Raw genomic sequence first — 21,314 nt, 5'->3', positions numbered from 1 at the left:
CTTGAAGTCTAACATGTTAACATCTATGTTCACAGTTAATGTTAGTAAATTCATCTGCTAAAAAGTCTTTAAAATCAAACCATCGTAGTAGCGTTACATGCATTTATCAACTTTGGTTAAATCTAACGTGTGTCTCATTTGACACTTTTGAGGACTCTAACTGGTAGCATTGAACAGCCACCTGACAGAAGTCACTTTGATGCTGCCACGTATACTACTACTGGTTGTAGTTGCGGTCAAAGGTCACTAGTCCAACATGGCGGCTGTCGCTGCAGACGAATTCGTCGACGCTCAGTCCGTGACTTACTCCAATTCTGAGCATTTCTCAGGCTTCTTTGCGGTGTTGAAGCGTCTTCAGACTGACAATCAGTTCCAGGATGTCACCCTGGAAGTCTGCGGACGCCTTTTCCCGTGCCATCGGTTAGTTTTAGCGGGTGTAAGTCCATATTTCCGTGCAATGTTCGCAGTGGGTCTTAAGGAAGAACGCGTCTCACTCCAAGAACCCTACTTAGACCCAAGTAGCATCCAGTCTATCATACAGTACGCTTACAGCGGACAGCTCGAGTTGTCCACTGATGACTTGGAAGGCATTCAGAGACTCGCCGTTGCGGCGAAGTTCCTACAAGTTGATTTTGTTTACGACACTTGCACCTCACTTTTAGAATCCCAACTTGACATAAGCAATGGCGTTCAAATATACCTCTTTGCTGCTTCCAATGACGTAGAAAACCTGCGAGTCTCTAGCAAGGCGTTCATCTGTAGATATTTCCCACGGGTGTGTGCGACGGAAGGTTTTAAAGAGTTGTCACGAGACCAGTTCCTAGACGTGATCGGTAGTGATCAACTCGACGTTGCGTCTGAAATTATGGTCTGGGAGGCAGCAGCAAAATGGGTCGCGTCGGACGACTCAACAAGAACAATCCACCTGCCAGCAATCCTTCAGAAGATTCGGTTTTCTCTCTTAACACAAGACGACATTGGGGTTATAAAAGATCACAAGTTGGTCAGTGAGTCATACATGGAACAAATAGCCGCTAGAATTCAGCGGAACGTCTTCGAAGGAGACAGCGAGCGCCCGCAGGAGGATAGTCGGAAGAGGTACGGGATAACTGCCGAGGAAATGTTGCTGATCTTCGGGGCCTGTAACACGGATTCCAGCTGGGACGACCTCGCCGAGGGCCGCGTGTCGAGTGCAGAAGAGTTGGACGGAACGCTAGCCTGCTACAGCCCTTTGACCAGAGAAGTGTACAGTATGGTGAAGCCTGGGGACACCTGTCCTGCGGCCGTGGTAGCCACGCCATCTAGCGACATTTATTCCATCTACACCATTTCAGCACCAAGGTTAGTAACCATTGTACAAAGCCATCCATTGACAGCTCAACTCTTGTAAATGACAAACTATTTCTTGTTAACCCTTTACCTTGCTGCAAGGTAATATTACCTTGCTGCAAGGTAAATGCTATTTACAATGAGTATATTCAGTGACAATGGGCATCACCAACTAAACAAAATTTCAGTTATGACAAGCATAAATTTACTCAGAAATGGTACATCTCTTCATATTCAGACCTTGGTATCTAGGAATGCTGTTTTGTTAAAGTAAATACCAATATTTCGGGGGTGTTTTGTTTAACCTTCTCCCTGCTAAAATAGCCCTTTAGCACCAAACTTGTATTGGTTATAGGGGTTATGCAGCAAGGAGAAGGTTAAGTGATTTTTGCATTACATTTACATTTCTTCAAGTTTTTTTCTCAAGTTTTTCTTGTCAGCCACCTACAAGCAGTGTACTTGTTAGGATAAGGGTGATGTCGGCGTTGTGTGGCGGAAGTGGTAGAGCACGTGGCTGTCAAACAATGGGACCCGGGATTGATCCCGGTTGTGCCCAGAGACATGTCCGAACTTGCGCCCCGAAGTTGTGCCCTTGGGAAAGGCACTTAACAAGACTTTCCTCACTTCACTCAGGTGTAAATGATTACCTAGCTCATCTAGGGTTAGGGACGTCCCCCAGGTAGGACGTTACATGGAGGTCCCGTGTTTGGGGAGAGCCACACCCCGTGCACATAAAAGAACCCACCACACCATTCGAAAAAGAGTAGGGGCATTCCCTGGTGTGCGATGGTCCAAATCCTTTTATTTGGTGATTTGCTACAAATCACCCGGATAGAGGCCTGACGAACCTCCGTCTCGTATCAGCCATACGGTGATTTACACCATTCACCCAGACTGGAGAACTGGCACATCACCGTCTTGGCCAACGAATGGGTATGTCACCCCGAATAAAGGGAGGTATAACCCATAGCAAGGGGCCAGTGCTGGCCTGTGCACGTACTTCTACTACTACATCTTGCCCTGCATTGGTTCATATTGAACATGTTATTCCACAGGTTTCTTTGGTACGTCCATTTTGGCAGCTGCTGGATTGAGAGAGCGGCACCGTTGATCTGGCCTCGCCATCCGCGCGAGCTGGTTTGCTCTCACAGCTGTCTGTATCTATTCTCCGATGATGATGACATGACCGTCCAGCAGTACCAACCCAAAGTAAACCAGTGGTAAGAACTTATCACCTTTTCGTGTTTTCATTTGTTTTGTTTTGTTGTTTTCTGTTTTTTGCTGTGAATGATACATATTAATCTGTTTCATCCACTATTGTTTCATACACCCAAGAAATACTTTAAGGTGTCATTTTATATATGTAATTTTAGAAATTATGTATCCTTTCTTTTTGTCTACTTGTTTCCTTGATTTTCATTTTTCCTTCTTCTTGTGCTCTGCTTTCTTCATCATGTTGTCACTTTTATGTTTTTAGTGCCTGATTAGAATAAGATGAAGTTTCCCGACATTTATATAAAATCATTGTTTGAGTGCCAAGATCTAACATCTCAGAGTTACCCCAGTAGAGTACATTTTCATTCAGAATGATGATCATCCTCTAATAGTCACTTGACACCTTTTTTGCGTTTCGGCGCATGCGCGCCGGAACGCATTGTCCTGGCTTTTACCTTCAAGCAAGGGACCTTCAAGGAAGGAACCAGGGAAGCTTGGTTCAACACTGTGTCGCACACAATAAGACCTTATATGGCAATACGTTCTCAAATCCTTGTATAGCCGTTGCCTTATATGGCAAGAGAGCACGAAAATGCAGGCAGGCTAGATTTGCATGTGACACAGGACGGCGACCGCATGTAACTGCTACAACTGTTCGGAAATATCATTGCATTGTGGTTTCGGACTTTGATATCCTGAAAAATGACCATATTACATCTATTCCACAAGATTGCAGAAGAAAAAAAATGATTTCGTCAAGAAAACGACCAAAAATCGGCATAAATGATACCATATAGTGAGGTTATAGCATTACGTCCAGAGTGAATAGTTACGTACCGCAGCTTGGCCGATCTGGCAACGCGAAGCACTTCGGACCCAGAAGATCCGGGTTCGTCTCCGTGCGTGGATTTTTTTTTTCTTTTTAGATATTGAATATCAAAAATATATATTGATATTATATTAATCTATCAATATCATATTTATGAATATCATTTTTTTTCATTAATAAATAAAGAAATATTTTATATTTGTTATTTTTAAATATTCATTTAATATATACAAGGCCTTTGTCTTATGAACAGGACTTCATAGATTCCAAACCCGGCATTCGAATTTTTCTGTTCATTGTAATGGAAAATACCGTGCAGCGGCTCCTATGCGCGGTAAGATGATTCTTGCAAAACACTCGCCACTAAACTTCTATCCCCGATGTAAACAGAGGCTCTTGATGTTGTTTGCAAAACAGCGATTCTTTGTTACAGTAGCAAATGCTCCATTGTTCAGTATCGACTTCATTCAGACAACACGGACGTGGAAAGTGGCGCCCCTCGGCACAAAACTATGGGAATTTTCATGAATTTTAGCAAAATTACCCAGGAAAATAAGGAAGAAATGTTGTAAATGCGGAAACCAGAATAATACGGATGAGGTAGCTGTTGATTTGTTTGACATTTGGTAGTCATTCATTTTAGATAGAACCTTAGCTGTTATGAACTTCTATTTCACTTAATTACCATAGTTCTGATGATTCAATGGTGCTTTTTCAAATTTTATGTTTTATTGCGTGCCATGTACATAATTACATTGATAGCTTTTATAATGAGCCTATTATACATTTTACAAATAAGTACAAGTTGTAGGCCAAGACCAGCTTTTTCAAAAGCACTTAAGTTAAGTGACGTAACTTCAAAATTGCTTTCCCCAATCTGCCTTTCTCTATTAAAACAGTACTCATTTCCCAAAATGACAATTTTTCTTATAGACTGAACAGCCCTTGAGTGACTTCCTCTGGCAGATTTTACTTCAAGTAAAGGGAAAAGACAATTCACACTTATAAACGTAGCCGAAACGCCAGCTTTTTTTAAAAGCTCTTGTTCAGGTTTAAAGTTGCGTCAGTCCCACTGGACGATGACACCGTCTGCGTGAGTCTAAACGATCGGCTGTACACTGTCGGCCCCGAGCAGACGATGCGTTACGACCACAACGCCGACAGCTGGGAGCGCCGTGCTTCCCTCCGTGGCAAGCTGGACCGGATAGCCAATGCCGTCGCGTGTGGCGGGAGGATATTCTGCACCGATTACGATCTCACGAAGATGATGGCGTACAACCCGGCGCGTGACAAGTGGAAGGCTGCAACATGCGATCTCCCCGACTGCAGCTATTTCCACCTAGTCGTGTCCGAGTCTCGTGACGAACTGTTCGGATTGGCCAGCCAACCTCCGGATCCCGACCAACCGCTGGTGAATAAGTTTCTGTACAGGTACAACCAAGGAGCACAGAGGTGGGAACACTTACTGGATCTTCCCAACAGGTGTGTATCAACATGTTTGCTTCTTCTCTAGTAGAATAGTGATAGTCATCAGTTAATGTATGGCAAACATACAACAACTCTGTAATATCTTCAATGGGTTGGTTCAGATTTTATTACAGTCAAGCCTATACTAATGAGCCAAGTAGTAGTAGCCTTTTCTACAAAAGGACTACCTGGACAATATGACATTTTTTTGGTGATCCCTTTGATGATTTGGCCCATTGATACAAGCAGAATCCTGTCAATGCTGTCAAGTGACCATCTGTCCACGTTGACAAGATTTTCTCAGTGCCCTTAGTGGTCTTCTTGGGAATATTTGACTGTACATATAAGTTCACATTTTGAACTAGCCTTTCCTAAAGTTCCAAAGATTAAATTATACCATTAAAAGCTTTAATCGCTGGTACATTAACTATGAGCTTAAAGCTGGCGGACAAGAAGAAAACCTGATAAAATAGAAAGCCAGATGAAAACGCATAAAAAGACATCCAAAAGAAGCCAGAGCCTAACCTCTGCTTGGAGGGTACCAAAATTGAACTGGTTATGTGTTAGGCAGCTGGGAGAAGGTTGTGATGACTCAGACTTGCTATATTGCAGCTGAAACATACTTTTCCAATCTTATTGAAATCCCAAACAGGTTGTCAGTGTTTGACACCTACACCTGCCTGGCAGCCAGGATGTACCCTCCTGCACTGGGAGGCGGGGACGAGTTTCCAGACCTGGAGGAACCAGGGGAGGACGATGGTGATAATGATGATGATGATCAAAATGAAGGCCAAACTGGAATGGAGGATCAATGACCCTGGAGGCTATCATGGGATGGCGAGAAAACAAAACTGTCCTCACTGTCCTTCCAGACCTGGAGGAATCAGGGGAGGACAGTCATGGAGGAAGCAATGCTGTAGGAGATGATGATGATGATGATGGTGACGGTGATGGTGATGGTGATGGTGATGATGGTGATGATGATGATTAAGATGAAGGATAAAATGGGACAGAAGGTCCATGACCCTACTATGATCACTTTTGTGCAAAAAATGATAGCCTCAGTAGAATAAATTATTTCTCAGACTTATTTGATTGACAGTTGACATACATGTACCAAATCTAATTGCACAAAGACTATTTTCCACTGATTGCTCATTAAAATGACAGTTGTGTACATTTTATGTTGTTTTGAACAGACATGAGATGTGTTGTAAGACATGTTTGTTTGTGCAGAGGTTCCCCCTGGGGTTTGGCGATTGTGTTATACCTTACAATCTAGCAATAGAACCTCTTAATTTAACTGATGGTGTGCGCGTGTGTGTGTGTCCGTGTGTGTGGTCATTTTGAACTGAAATAAAATGCATTTTATGTAAATGACTTTATTTGCATGATTGCTATCTATTGATATGCCTTTCTTTCTAACATATCCCATATTTGAAAGTCCTGCTGTAGTACCATGGAATATCGCTAGGTGGCCCATTATCTAATCATTTCTTCATTAAATGGACGTCGATTGAAAAGTAATCACCTAATCAATTTGAAATTTGGCGGATATTCCTCAAATACATTATACTACATAATTATGCCCCGAAATTTGAGTTGTGCACCTTATTTCTTATTACACACACACACACACGCACACACACACGCATACAATAAGTAGGTAAGTGGCAAGAAAAACAAGGTTGACCTGTGATCAGAGCTGAGTGAGTCCAGCTCCTGGTGCCATGAATGCCATAAATCGGCTTAAAATCTTCGAAGAATTATGTCAAAATGTTTGGTGAACATTTCCTTCTTATTTCTCAAAGTGTTTATTTATTTTGATTTACCACATTTGTGGAAGGTTTGACATAACAGGTGACTATCACCTTTTCAAGATGTCAACCCAGACCAGAGTGTAAGGTTTGGACCATCGCACACCGGGGCATGCCCCTACTCTTTTTCGAAAGGTGTGGTGGGTTCTTTCATGTGCGCGGGGTGTGGCTCTCCCCAAACACGGGACAAACATTTACCTCTTATTTCAACTAAAAAAAAGCGGATATCTGACATTCAGCGGTGCAAGTTGGCCCGCACACCTCAGGTCGCAGCTCAATTGTCCTTGTCTTTATCCGTCTACCTCACTTAACATTACTGGGTATCGCCTGAAAAGTAATGATCACAATGATTTTGATTTTGGCAGACATTCATAAACCCTTATTTCTGGGTGAGGCGGAGGACTTATTGATCACCCCTCGTATTGTAAGGTCAGCTCAGTAATCTGAAGGCTCACATGCAAATTCACACAGGAGAGAAACCTAACAGATGTGAGGAGTGCAGCAGGCAGTTCAGTCAGCTCAGTAATTTGAAGGCTCACATGCAAACTCACACAGGGGAGAAACCCTACAAGTGTGAGGAGTGCAGCAGGCAGTTTAGTCAGCTCAGTAATCTGAAGAGACACATGCGAACTCACACAAGGGAGAAACCCCACAGGTGTGAGGAGGGCAGTAGACAGTTCAGTCAGCTCAGTAATCTGAAGAGACACATGCAAATGCATGCAGGGGAGAAGCCCTACAGGTGTGAGGAGTGCAGCCGGCAGTTCAGTCTACTGAGTAATCTGAAGACTCACATGCAATTCTCACACAGGGGAGAAGCCCTACAGGTGTGAGGAGTGCAGCAGGCAGTTCAGTCTACTGAGTAATCTGAAGACTCACATGCAATTCTCACACAGGGGAGAAGCCCTACAGGTGTGAGGAGTGCAGCAGGCAGTTCAGTCTGCTGAGTAATCTGAAGACTCACATGCAATTCTCACACAGGGAGAAACCTTACAGATGTGAGGAGTGTAGCAGGCAGTTCAGTCTGCTGAGTAATCTGAAGACTCACATGCAATTCTCACACAGGGAGAAACCCTACAGGTGTGAGAAGTGCAGCAGGCAGTTCAGTCGGCTGGGTAATCTGAGGAAACACATGTAAACTCACACAGGGGAGAAGCCCTACAGGTGTGAGGAGTGCTAGGCAGTTCAGTCAGCTGGGTCATCTGAAGCGACACATTGATACACTGGAGAGAAACCCTGCAATTGTGAGAAGTGCAGCAGGCAGTTCAGTTGTCATTCTAATCTAAAGAAAGTCTCACATGCGGACACATACAGGGGAAAAACCCTACAGGTGTGAGGAGTGCAGCAGGCAGTTCAGTCATCTGGGTGCACTGGGAAGACACATGCAAACTCACTCAGAGTAGAAACCCTAAAGCCATGAGGAGTGTAGCAAACTGTTAAGTTGACTGTGTAGTATGAAGACTCAAATGCAGGCTCGCAGAGAGGTCCTACTCAGGGGATGACGGGAACAACCATTTCAGTCAATTGGGTAATTTAAGAGACAAACACACAACAAACAAGAGCTTGAAGATGTTTGTAATGAATCTAGCTTTAAGTGACTTGACGTAATGCATGTTATATATCTTGCAAGATATGATGAGTTCTAGTAACTTCTACTGTAAGTATAGTTAGCATCCGTTGCAGGTCTTCCCACTAGCGTTTTACTAGCGATTTTTTTTTCATTTTATGGGCCCCGTATCTGCTTGGAATTGTGGTAATCCACACAGCGATTACCCCGATCCCAAGCAGATAGAAAAAATCGCTAGTAAAACGATAGTGGGAGGGCCTGCAACGGAGACTTAAGTATAGTACTGTTGGTTGGTGTAGCTTCTTGACAAAACTATTTTCCTATGAAAATTGCATATCTTGTTGTTATTTTGTTGTATAAGGTCATTAACCACCTGAATAACCTATAGTATCAGTCCTCTAACAAATATCTAACTAGCATGTTAATTCTCTACATTTATTTCTATTTCTATTATTACTGTTTGTTAACTAGTCACCATTGCATATATGATAGAATGTAAGGGAAGAAGCAAGTATCAATTGCCGATAGTTTAGTCAGAGACACTGAGATTGTATATAAACTCTAAGGACAAATGATGTTGGACAGGACGATATGGAGTGATGTATGTACTTATTTAGTCCCGGCCGATGGCCGATAGATGATGATGATGATGATCAAATGCCTCTAAATGTCTGATAATGCTAGAGTCACATTTCGAATCCGGGTTCCAAGAAAGGCATGATATAAAAGACAATCACAACACAAAACGTACCCAAAATTATTTAAGAGCATAGCTTGTGCAAATTTTGACATACATTTTGAGGTGCTGTTAGTATCATCGAACACAGATTTGAAAAGTGTTACAGTATACCACTTGATAGTCATGAAAATCATGTACTGGTAGCAGGTTTTAAAGATTAAAGGACAGATGTCACAGACCAGTCTCAACGGTAGTGACCACTTTTGAAATAAAAGCAACAACATTGATTCCTTCATTTCAGGCTCAAAAATTTCCATACAAATCATTGCCTAAGTAGCCTGGGTGCCATCATAGTTAGCTTTCCACTGCTCCCATACTCTCCGCTACTTGTGTGGAGAGTATGGGAGCCGCAAAAAACTATAGCTAGGATGGCACCCAGGCTATATTGTCACATCATCTAAACATGAAAAATAAGGGTGATGATATGTAGTTTTTGGCGACGCCTCAGGGGCAGAGCTATTGGTATAGTGCAGGGGTCAAAAAAGGAGGAATTCTAACTATTCCACGCACGCATTCCCCAGGGAATTGTTTTTTGACAATACTTTACTGGAACGGTTTTCGCACAGGGAGGAACGCTAATGTAATGCGTCGGGTACAGAAAAGGCGGAAGTTTATACACACTATTACAGCATTTTCCTGACGTTTTCACAAGCTTTTAATTTGCTACAATATAAAAAAATGGTTAGGCAGGGTATGTGGCGATGTACATTAATATGTCACAGCTGTTTGTCTATGTTTTTTACTTCTTACAATAAAATAAAGGATTTCATGTTTGGACACATAGCTGATATAGATATATACCGTACGTTTTTATACATTTATGTGCTCTCTGAATACTATAGTTAACACATAAAGGAAAGACGCAGAGACAAGCTTTCTTGAATAATGGGCATGGTAGGTGTTTTGTGTGAGACTTTTAATTAATTTTTTGTTCCATTTGTTTTTATCATGTACTTTTGCGTCACCCTTGCTATTTCATTGCTTTTCTTTCTTTTTCTTTTCCTTTCGCGATGATCCTGCATACAATGTTTGTTTCTCCTGGGTGAATGTTATCGGCGCACACCCCAGTTCTTCCACGTCGATTCCTTATGTAGTCTGAGGGTAGCCATGTCGAAGTTCATCTCGCCTTTGTACCCTAGTCAATGATGTCCTTCTTTATTCCGAGGGTGGCCGTGGCGTACGTAGCTCACCTACGGGCAAAACGAGAGAAAAGGGCATAAATAAACTGAAAACTTCTATAGTTATCAGGCGTTCTGTAATTACCTTCGCCGGGAAGGCATGCCTTCGCGGGAAGGTTATGTTATCGGTTACGCTAGCTGTAGAGTGGGTCCGTATGTATGTCGAGATCATAAGTCGCGAAAACTTTGACGGATCTTGCTGTTTTTTGGTAGGTAAGTGGCGGTTGTAGAAACAAAGGTCAAGTTCGAAAATGGTTAACCTGGCGTTTTCCTAAAGTACTCCAGTGGACTTTTTATGTCAGTGTGTTTGTATGTAGACAACATAACTCGATGTATTGTTGATGGACCTGCAGGATTTTTGGTGGGTACGTAGAGATTGTGGAAACAGAGGTCAAGTTCAAAAATGGGTCACCTGGCATGTTCCTGCGGTACTGCAGCGGGCTGTTTATGTATGCGTATTTGCTTGTTGACAGGATAACTCCAGAAGCTATTGTTGGCTGTGCACGATATTTAGTGAATAGGTAAGTTTATTAAAGGAGAAGGTCAAGTTCAATGATGGGTCTCCTAGCGGGCACCTAAGGTACTGCAGCAGAGCTCCAAAGTTTGAAGTCAAATTTCCTGCAAGTGCTACGGTCATGGTTTTTGTGTGGTAGATAGTCCATGCCACATTAAATAAGTTGTGTACGTTTGGGCCCTCTAGCGGCTTGTTTGGAGCTGCAGTGGGTGTTTTTAATTTATTTGTTTTGACATTTGGACATGAATAACTTGACTTATGGTCAACGAATCGTCTTAATTTATGTTATGTAGATAGTTTGATTAATGCTTTACATAATCAAATACTCATTATGCCAATCAGGAGCTAATTTGCATAAGTAGCAAGGAAAGTTTATAAATCTGCTGCCTTTCAAAATAGGACTCTCAAACATGTGACATATATAGCTGAAAAAGAGAGAGGTATCGATAGATACCAATGATGCTAATAGCTACCTATTTTGCATAATTAATAAGAAAATACTTATTGAAAATACCACAATAGTAAATGATTAGAATTTCATTCTTGTATTATTAGGAAGCTAAGTAAAGGTGAACGATATCAGACAGAAATCATACAGGACAAGGCCTCATTAACATGATTTATAAGGAAATTTCTACAATGGGCGTAAGCTTCTTGCTGTACGACCTGGCTTATTCGGCTTGGCGGTGATTAATCACGGATGCCTTGCTGTCACTGGCAAGGCCTGTTTCCCCGACACTGGTGGCCATTAATCACTCATCCAGGCACCACCTGCAGGGTTATCACTTACATGACCGTCTGCCCGGGACCCAGAAGGATCCAGAAGGATTATAGCTACATTTGTGAGAAGTTCTTTGTGTCAGAAAACAGCAAATTTCTTAGCGATTTTAGACATATTTAACCTCTTATCCATAGTCGTGACAACATGGGGAGAAAGAAGAGGTCAAAGTCAGCATCAGAGGAGCGAAAGTTAGAAGATCGCGAGCAGAAAAAGAAGGTTCGTATTCATTACGTAATATAGTATTCGGGATTCTATTTCACAAGATGCTGTTTAGAGAGCATTTTGTTCATTTGATAAACGTTAGGAAGACGGCGATCATGTGATCATGGGGTCATGTATGACGTCAAGCGGGCCAGGTATTGTGGTGGGAGAGGGGACCTAGGCAACAACATGTTAGCTTCCTATTTCCATGTAGGAACTATAGATCAGACTTTCCAAACTGGTCGTGTTGTTAGTGTTAGTAATGCTACGCTCTGACGTCTGGGGGCACCGGCTGTCGTAATCACAACTAAAAGTTTCCTTCGCGCTACCCTGCTGGGGTCCCGGGTGGTGGGCAGTACATTATCCCAAGTGCCTTAAAGTTCAACGCGTAGACCCCATTTCCTGTTGAGGGCGGGGTTGTACATCCTCTCATATATTGCTTCTCTAATCCCCCGTTCGAACCAGCGTTCTTCGCGATCTAGGATGTCCGTGGATTCGAGATTGAATGAGCACTTGGGATAATGTACTGCCCACCACCCCCCACCCCCGGACGAACAACATTTAGTTACTGTACTAAAAGCAACAGTAGCTAATTGAACTATTGTCTTGAATTAATCTTCTTCTAAAGACTACTTCAAGACATCCTAAATTGTCTTAACCTCATTAACATACCTATTCAGAGTTTTGGTATAAAACCCGGTGTTCTCAGTCCTATCGTTAGTCACTGACGAAAGACAGTGGATGCTGTCTGAAACGTCTGACTGTTTCAAAATTTTATCCAGTTGCTTGAGTAATTATTTTTGGCGTATCTTACTACCTGGATGTCTAACTTTCATCAACGTACATTACAGGATAACCCGTGACAACGAACTCTTGCAGTTTTCGTAAACAGTGCTAGGTGACGCTTTTGATCCATGAACATCTTTCTATCTAACAGATGACATTTCACTTATGTTTAAAACAAGTAATCTAATTGCTTTTGAACTATTACAGTTCTAGAAAACATTGCTAGGTGACGCTGTTGAACCATAAGAATGTAGCTTCCATCACGCATTCACAATTGAAGTTTTTGAAATAATTGCTGGTGGCACTTTTGATCCATGAACAGGTGCTAAAGCAACAGACATTTCTTTTATTCATGACAAAAGCTGTTCAGTGCGTGTTTGTTACCTTCCACAGAGATGGATTGATAATCCAGATGTCGATCAAAAATACTAGCTACTATTCCATTAAACCGTTCACAAGTACAAGCAAGCCAACTGTCCTTGGTGCTGAACACTGTTTCAACACACAGTTAGCACACACACACAAACACGCACGCACACACACACACTCATACTTGCATCATTAGAAATATTTAAGTAAATGTCACATCATTAGACATAGAAATAGACTTAAAACAAATTGTGTTATTCTGATGATCAACTGCATGCAATAACCGTACCCAAAGGCCTATGGCAATGTTTTGAAATTATAATACTTCTTCGGAAATTCGCTTAGACTAGACAAGTCTTTTAATGTTTCATACACGATCTTAAAAGATCGTGTATGAAACATTTCCACGCATTTTGCAAACCGGCGACACCAGTGAACAAACGCTGCGCCAAGACTAGACATCTACCATTCTAAGCGAACATAAAGCACACTATCTGTGCAATCAGGCGACAATGAGCTACCGCGTACTAATACACGACTACACTAGCTATCCGGCGGAAGACAACACTTCGGCACAACAACAACAACAACAAAAAAATGATAACATGAACGTTTATTCGGGAAATAAAAAAAAAGATTTTTAGCTATAGTTAGTGATATCGAAAAATATGGAGCTGAAAACCGAGGAGAAAACGCATTATTCGCGCCTTATTTTCTGGGATTACTTCGTATCGCGGATAAACTTCGGTTTGAGACTGAACTTGCATGACGTCACGGAAATTACCGACAGATCTTCTTCTTCTTCTTACCGGGAAGACTTGTTTTATCAACTTGAACCTACAACAACAAACGTTCGAACTATATACATCGGGAAGGAAGGATGTTAGGACAATTTTCACAGAAAGAGAAGAGAGGACAAAGCACAAAGTGAGAAGAAACGAGGCGACAAGCGGCTGTACAAGATGCAAGATTCAACTAAAAATGTAAAAGGATTTCATGGTTAACTTGTTGATTTACGTTTTGAGTGAAAGGATATACTAGTATAACGTTGATGTAATAATTGACACAGTGAATGGTGCGGTCTGTAATGGGTCGGGAATACGTCGGTAATGTTATTTGAGAATTGGTCGGAAAATCGCCGTCTCTCGGGGAATTTGGTCGGGATTTAGTCGGTTGAAGGGTGCTACCCGACAAAAGGATTAGTGGCTATTGACATGATCATCCTGTCAATAATAAGAGTTTTACACTATTGAAAGGATGATCCTATGATGTATGCATTCCTATGCAATTTTTTGTAATCTACTCTTGCACAATCTGCCAATATTGATTTTCATAATGTTGTCATCATAAAAATAATTTCTTTAATTTTATAATCATGATTTTGCTCTAGAAGCATCCATAAGTACATCATTGTCAGGTGCTTTCCAGAAATGCTTCCTAACATTATCAATGAGTCAGAAAGCAGATGAATAGGATGTATGACATCTAAGTTGATATTTCAGTTATGTTGCATAATAAGATACTGTAAATGCAGAAATGTTAGTGAGGTGTAATTTCGCGGTAAGGAGAAAATGGATTGTTGCGGTGGTTTCGAGATCACGTTTAAACAATAATAGTGCTACAGTCACACAATGGAACGGCTTTTCGCATGTTTTTAAGGTTGTGGTAAAGAGTTAATCGATGTAAGTCATGACCATAAAACCACAAATATTTCTGCATTTACAGCACAGGGAATGATGTCGATTTAGTATATTTTTACTCTGTATAGTGTACGCAGAGAGGGTCTACAGAGCTCTTGAGCTCAGATGGTGGAGCAGTCAATGCTTCAGGCTTGTGAGGAGGCAAAGAAAACAACTGCTGACATGGAGAACAATGGTACATTGCACACTTTACATGCAGCTGTTAGTGTTATTTGTTTGTTACATATCTGGTATAAAATGCCTTTAAGTAATGGCATAACACACCTGGTTTGTACTGACGAGTACAAGCTGCATATCTGGACAGATTTATTAGATCCGCTCACATCAAGATGGTCTGGTGTGGTGTATTCTTTTACCTGCTAGTGGTGCCCCTCTCCTCAACCACGGGACTTGGTATTTTATGCCAGAGTCTGGAAAAAACACAACCTGATGCAGACTTTTTAGTTGGTGAAGCGCAGTGGGTCGTGAGGTAGAATAGGTATGAATATGGTCATGGTTCGGTTTGAAAGGGCAGAATCGACGACTAGCTTACATCCCAGTTCACGACTTGCAAGGAATTTGGACAGCCATTCCCGACTCAAACAGCTGCCTACGGCCAAACAAGACTTGCATGTTGTTTACTTTTTTTTTACATTAGAATTAATGTACAATACGTCATAACATATTTGCATAGAGTAGGCCACATAGTTACAGATATCAATCTTAATCCATCCTCTAACATGTAGTCTCTTTCCCCATGTAGAAGACAAATGTGCTGAGGGAAACATACAGCAGCTCAATTTCTACCAGTACATCTGACGCCCTTCAAGAACAGCATCCAAGCGAGTGGAAACACACATACTTCAGGGAGAGGGTTTGGGAAAAGTCTTTCAATATGATGTACTTGCATGATGGTAAATTGATGATGGATTCTCCTGGTGAATCAACAGATGAATTTATAGTACATGATGGTCTTAATGCTCTAAGTATGAATGGTTCTGGATTGGAACCTTTTGTAGTGAACATCATACAGGTATTGCTAAACACCACAATTGACTACAACTGATCACAACCAGGTATGATACTAGTATGCAGTGGATTTATTAACCCCTACATGGAAAGTGCAAACAGACAGTAACTAAATTGTGAAACAGATCAATACTGTTTGAAACTAAATGTTACAGAATTTTTTTGGGGGGGGGGGGGGGGCAACCATGCATATATCTTATAATATCTTATTAGAGATGTTTATATTCCTATGGAAGCCTGCACCTTAACAATAACCTCAATGACCTACAGTCGCCAGTGCCCCTCATAGTATGATACCCTTGGAGGCTTGAGTAGTATAGGAGACCATCAAGAAGATTATGTTTTCAGAGTTTTGTGTACATGTCTGTTAGCAGGATAACTCGAGAAGCCATGAATGTATATTAATCTTTATCATATTGGGCATGTTGGTAGCTGTGGAAGGAAGAGATTAGATTATGGGCTCCTACCAGCTTCCCATGGTACTGCAGTAGAAATTCCAGTTTTCATATCCCGTGTTCTGGACATTACGGTCATGATTTTTCAGAGGTAGGCAATTGGGCTTGTGAATAAGGGACAATGGTACTGCCACCTAAAAACTAAAAAAGAAGAGGGACATCAAAAAGAGAGGAACATGTACACCATGCAAATGAAAATCTAATTTACATAATAAATGTAAAATGTCAACATTTCATGTTGGAAAAGATTCCATCAGCATTTGGAAGTACAAACTTTAAGTAAAGATGAACATCATTATACATGAATAAAGCACATCAGGGCCTCATTTGCATATCTAATGAAAAGAGGCTAAAATAGTTTTTGCTAAGATATAACTTGCATACTTTGGACACTTATTTGGGTAAAGAGGATCATTGACTGATGTAGTACATGCCAATGAGGACCTTATCAACATAATGAGAAAAAATATGTCAACTGAAGGTTATCCAAACACCAGAAAGACGTCATGAGATAATTTGAAGTCAATTTGTAGGGGCTTCTTCTCGCCCCTAGCAATTATATACTTCATGTGACGGGTGTCTTGAAAAACAGAGAGCGAAGCATGGTACGTGCAAAATAAGCAACAAGGCTTACATAGACTCTCCAGGCATACCGGCTGGTTTCCTAAGACGGCATTGGTCTCGCCTAAGATGGGAGGCATTGCTAACAAGGAGCCAGTTTCACCGCTACTGCCTAACACCTGAAAGACGTCAGACATGGCATGTCAAATTGTCGGGGCTTCTTCTCGCCCCTAGCCATACTTCATATGACTGGTGTCTTGAAAAATAGAGAGCGATGCATGGTACGTGCAAAGCAAGCTACAAGGCTTACATAGACTCTCCCGGCATACCGGCTGGTTTCCTAAGACGGCATTGGTCTCGCCTAAGATGGGAGGCATTGCTAACAAGGGACCAGTTTCACCGCTATTGCCTAACACCTGAAAGACGTCAGACATGGCATGTCAAATTGTCGGGGCTTCTTCTCGCCCCTAGCCATACTTCATATGATGGGTGTCTTGAAAAATAGAGAGCGAAGCATGGTACGTGCAAAGTAAGCTACAAGGCTTACATAGACTCTCCCGGCATACCGGCTGGTTTCCTAAGACGGCATTGGTCTCGCCTAAGATGGGAGGCATTGCTAACAAGGGACCAGTTTCACCGCTATTGCCTAACACCTGAAAGACGTCAGACATGGCATGTCAAATTGTCGGGGCTTCTTCTCGCCCCTAGCCATACTTCATATGACTGGTGTCTTGAAAAATAGAGAGCGATGCATGGTACGTGCAAAGCAAGCTACAAGGCTTACATAGACTCTCCCGGCATACCGGCTGGTTTCCTAAGACGGCATTGGTCTCGCCTAAGATGGGAGGCATTGCTAACAAGGGACCAGTTTCACCGCTATTGCCTAACACCTGAAAGACGTCAGACATGGCATGTCAAATTGTCGGGGCTTCTTCTCGCCCCTAGCCATACTTCATATGATGGGTGTCTTGAAAAATAGAGAGCGAAGCATGGTACGTGCAAAGTAAGCTACAAGGCTTACATAGACTCTCCCGGCATACCGGCTGGTTTCCTAAGACGGCATTGGTCTCGCCTAAGATGGGAGGCATTGCTAACAAGGGACCAGTTTCACCGCTATTGCCTAACACCTGAAAGACGTCAGACATGGCATGTCAAATTGTCGGGGCTTCTTCTCGCCCCTAGCCATACTTCATATGACTGGTGTCTTGAAAAATAGAGAGCGATGCATGGTACGTGCAAAGCAAGCTACAAGGCTTACATAGACTCTCCCGGCATACCGGCTGGTTTCCTAAGACGGCATTGGTCTCGCCTAAGATGGGAGGCATTGCTAACAAGGGGCCAGTTTCACCGCTATTGCCTAACACCTGAAAGACGTCAGACATGGCATGTCAAATTGTCGGGGCTTCTTCTCGCCCCTAGCCATACTTCATATGACTGGTGTCTTGAAAAATAGAGAGCGATGCATGGTACGTGCAAAGCAAGCTACAAGACTTACATAGACTCTCCCGGCATACCGGCTGGTTTCCTAAGACGGCATTGGTCTCGCCTAAGATGGGAGGCATTGCTAACAAGGGACCAGTTTCACCGCTATTGCCTAACACCCAAAAGACGTCAGACATGGCATGTCAAATTGTCGGGGCTTCTTCTCGCCCCTAGCCATACTTCATATGATGGGTGTCTTGAAAAATAGAGAGCGAAGCATGGTACGTGCAAAGTAAGCTACAAGGCTTACATAGACTCTCCCGGCATACCGGCTGGTTTCCTAAGACGGCATTGGTCTCGCCTAAGATGGGAGGCATTGCTAACAAGGGGCCAGTTTCACCGCTATTGCCGAACACCTGAAAGACGTCAAAAATGGCTAGTCAAATTGAAACAAACATGCCAATCATACAAATCAAAACTTGATTTACATAATAAATGTAAAATACCATGATACCATATAGCAGGAATGATTCCATCAGTATTGGGAAGTACAAAGTAAAGATGAACATCATTAGACATGTATCAAGCAAATCAGGGCATCATTTGCATAATCAATGAAAAGATGATAAGATAGCCCTCTTTGCTATTATATGACTTTCACATAGTTTGGCTACAGAGGATCATTAATTCATGTAATCTATGCAAATGAGGACCTTATTATCATTAATAAGAAAACCATAGAATAATCAATTGTTAAGTTGAACCCAAGACCTGAAAGACGTCAGAAGTGACATTTTCATGAGATAAAGTCAATTTCTCGCCCCTATCCATACTTCATATGACGGGTGTCTTGAAAAGTAGAGAGCGAAGCATGGTATGTGCAAAATAAGCTACAAGGCTTACATAGACTCTCCCGGCATACCGGCTGGTTTCCTAAGACGGCATTGGTCTCGCCTAAGATGGGAGGCATTGCTAACAAGGGACCAGTTTCACCGCTATTGCCTAACACCTGAAAGACGTCAGACATGGCATGTCAAATTGTCGGGGCTTCTTCTCGCCCCTATAATCCATACTTTATATGACGGGTGTCTTGAAAAGTAGAGAGCGAAGCATGGTATATGCAAAATAAGCTACAAGGCTTACATAGACTCTCCCGGCATACCGGCTGGTTTCCTAAGACGGCATTGGTCTCGCCTAAGATGGGAGGCATTGCTAACAAGGGACCAGTTTCACCGCTATTGCCTAACACCTAAAAGACGTCAGACATGGCATGTCAAATTGTCGGGGCTTCTTCTCGCCCCTAGCCATACTTCATATGACTGGTGTCTTGAAAAATAGAGAGCGATGCATGGTACGTGCAAAGCAAGCTACAAGGCTTACATAGACTCTCCCGGCATACCGGCTGGTTTCCTAAGACGGCATTGGTCTCGCCTAAGATGGGAGGCATTGCTAACAAGGGACCAGTTTCACCGCTATTGCCTAACACCTGAAAGACGTCAGACATGGCATGTCAAATTGTCGGGGCTTCTTCTCGCCCCTATAATCCATACTTTATATGACGGGTGTCTTGAAAAGTAGAGAGCGAAGCATGGTATGTGCAAAATAAGCTACAAGGCTTACATAGACTCTCCCGGCATACCGGCTGGTTTCCTAAGACGGCATTGGTCTCGCCTAAGATGGGAGGCATTGCTAACAAGGGACCAGTTTCACCGCTATTGCCTAACACCTGAAAAACGTCAGACATTTCATGTTCATGAGATAAAGTTTAATTGTCAGGACTTCTTCTTGCCCCCTATCCATACGACAGACGGAAGTATCAAACTACCATCATTTTGCTGCTAAGGTACATGTATTCTATTTTTTTTGTCAACAAAATTTGCATAATTTATACCTATCAATATTCCTCTCTTTTCCAGCTGTATATGCTTGTTGCTTGAAAATCCTATCATGGTACATGGGAAATCGATGAAATTTCCTCATTGATTTTGCAGATTAGCTTCTAATTTGAACAATTAGCATCTTCCTGTGTTAATCATCACCTAAGTGATGTACATGCCAAACACAACTGAAACGAGATTTGTTTTGCGATGGCCCACTAGCACTGCAAGATGTATGTTGACCCATTGTCCCAAATTCCAAGACCGCTGCTTTTATGATAGTAAACGTGCACATTTCCAATTTTACCTAAGTAATTATGTACATGTAGAATAGGTTCTTTTTTAAATTCCACAACATAGGTCTCATTATGTTAATCAACATCCAAGATACCTATGTATGAAAAAATAATGAAAAGCCAGCAATCCCTTCTTGAGTTATCCTGTTCGAAAGTTTCCAACAAAAAGACCCACTGCAATTCCATACCAGCTGCTAGGGAGTTCAAGCTCACTCCTTGCTCCAAGAGCTATCTACCACTTAAAAACCAGGACCCTATTATTTTGAAGTTCCACTGCAGTACCGTAGGAAGTTGCTTGGAATCCCATTATCGAACTTAACTTTTGTTTTTCAACACCTACCCTTCTATTGAATATATAATGAGGACATACACGTTCTGCTGCATTACTGTAAGATGCCGCGAGGAAATCCATTATCAAGGTTAACCTTTGTCTTACCAACATCTACCTAACTACAAAACATCTATCCACAGCTTGTTGGGTTATCCTGATTACATCGAACCCACATGCATCCACAGCCACGTCACCATGAAACAGTTCTGGTGGAGATTTTGATGCCCAACACCACATATTTCATATGTACAACCATACCTATCCTTGGTGTCGAAATACTATCCACACACTGACATACCTGTCACTGATGCTGAACAATACACCTGTCCTCACTGTAAACCACACCTGTCCTCACTGTAAACCACACTTGTCAGACAGAAAACCACACCTGTCCTTGGCGATGACCACTACATCTGTCAGACATACAACCACACCTGACTTCAGTACTGAACACCACACCTGTCAGACATACAACCACACATGTCCTTGGTGCTGACAACTACATCTGTCAGGCATACAACCAAACCGTCCATCAGTGCTGAACACCACACCTGTCAGACATAAAACCGCACCTGTCCTTGGTGCTGAACACCACACCTGTCAGATATACAATCACACCTGTCCTTGGTGCCGAACACCACAAATGTCCGACTTACAACCAAACTTGTCCTTGGTGCTCAACACCACACCTGTCAAACATACAACCTCCCCTGTCTTTGGTGCTCAAGTTGTTTAACATGAGTTTGTACACTAGCTGTATGTTTCACTATTGTATTGCTTTATTTTTTCCTCACGTCATTGTGTTATTTGTAATCATTACTGTTGTTTTTATTGTTGTATGCATGAGAAGGGCCTCGCCAAGAAATCACTGATTG

The 21,314-nt window shown here is 42.2% G+C and overlaps 2 protein-coding genes and 1 long non-coding RNA gene across 3 annotated transcripts; all 3 read left to right on the top strand.

The window, feature by feature from the left end:
* The first annotated feature begins 226 nt into the window (after positions 1-226).
* On the top strand, positions 227-6,220 carry LOC136438153 (kelch repeat and BTB domain-containing protein 8-like). Its single transcript, XM_066432880.1, has 4 exons — positions 227-1,341; positions 2,385-2,549; positions 4,424-4,855; positions 5,493-6,220. The coding sequence occupies exons 1-4, from the start codon at positions 257-259 to the stop codon at positions 5,653-5,655; spliced, it is 1,845 nt and encodes a 614-aa protein (XP_066288977.1). The 5' UTR covers positions 227-256; the 3' UTR covers positions 5,656-6,220.
* LOC136438720 (zinc finger protein 678-like) lies at positions 5,670-8,094 on the top strand. The gene is made up of 4 exons (XM_066433633.1): positions 5,670-5,814; positions 7,087-7,431; positions 7,551-7,788; positions 7,943-8,094. Exons 1-4 carry the CDS (start codon positions 5,670-5,672, stop codon positions 8,055-8,057), a joined length of 843 nt encoding a protein of 280 aa, XP_066289730.1. The 3' UTR covers positions 8,058-8,094.
* A 6,467-nt stretch (positions 8,095-14,561) lies between these two features.
* Positions 14,562-16,181, top strand: LOC136438150 (uncharacterized). The gene is made up of 2 exons (XR_010756396.1): positions 14,562-14,664; positions 15,232-16,181. It is a non-coding gene; the product is annotated as an uncharacterized lncRNA (long non-coding RNA).
* The last annotated feature ends 5,133 nt before the right edge of the window (positions 16,182-21,314 follow it).

This window comes from Branchiostoma lanceolatum, chromosome 7, assembly GCF_035083965.1.
Source record: "Branchiostoma lanceolatum isolate klBraLanc5 chromosome 7, klBraLanc5.hap2, whole genome shotgun sequence".
NCBI lineage: Eukaryota > Metazoa > Chordata > Leptocardii > Amphioxiformes > Branchiostomatidae > Branchiostoma > Branchiostoma lanceolatum.
The sequence above is the reverse complement of the archived record's forward strand: the minus strand, read 5'-3'. Positions and strand labels throughout refer to the sequence as shown.

What these genes read in the sequence shown, in the direction of transcription:
- LOC136438720 (XM_066433633.1), top strand. Translation starts at nt 5,670, where the DNA reads ATGGGATGGCGAGAAAACAAAACTGTCCTCACTGTCCTTCCAGACCTG. An exon ending in TGATGGTGATGGTGATGATG is followed by an intron (nt 5,815 to 7,086) that starts GTGATGATGATG and finishes TCGTATTGTAAG; the next exon opens with GTCAGCTCAGTAATCTGAAG. An exon ending in CCGGCAGTTCAGTCTACTGA is followed by an intron (nt 7,432 to 7,550) that starts GTAATCTGAAGA and finishes ATTCTCACACAG; the next exon opens with GGGAGAAGCCCTACAGGTGT.
- LOC136438153 (XM_066432880.1), top strand. Translation starts at nt 257, where the DNA reads ATGGCGGCTGTCGCTGCAGACGAATTCGTCGACGCTCAGTCCGTGACT. An exon ending in CAACCCAAAGTAAACCAGTG is followed by an intron (nt 2,550 to 4,423) that starts GTAAGAACTTAT and finishes GCTCTTGTTCAG; the next exon opens with GTTTAAAGTTGCGTCAGTCC. An exon ending in TTACTGGATCTTCCCAACAG is followed by an intron (nt 4,856 to 5,492) that starts GTGTGTATCAAC and finishes AATCCCAAACAG; the next exon opens with GTTGTCAGTGTTTGACACCT.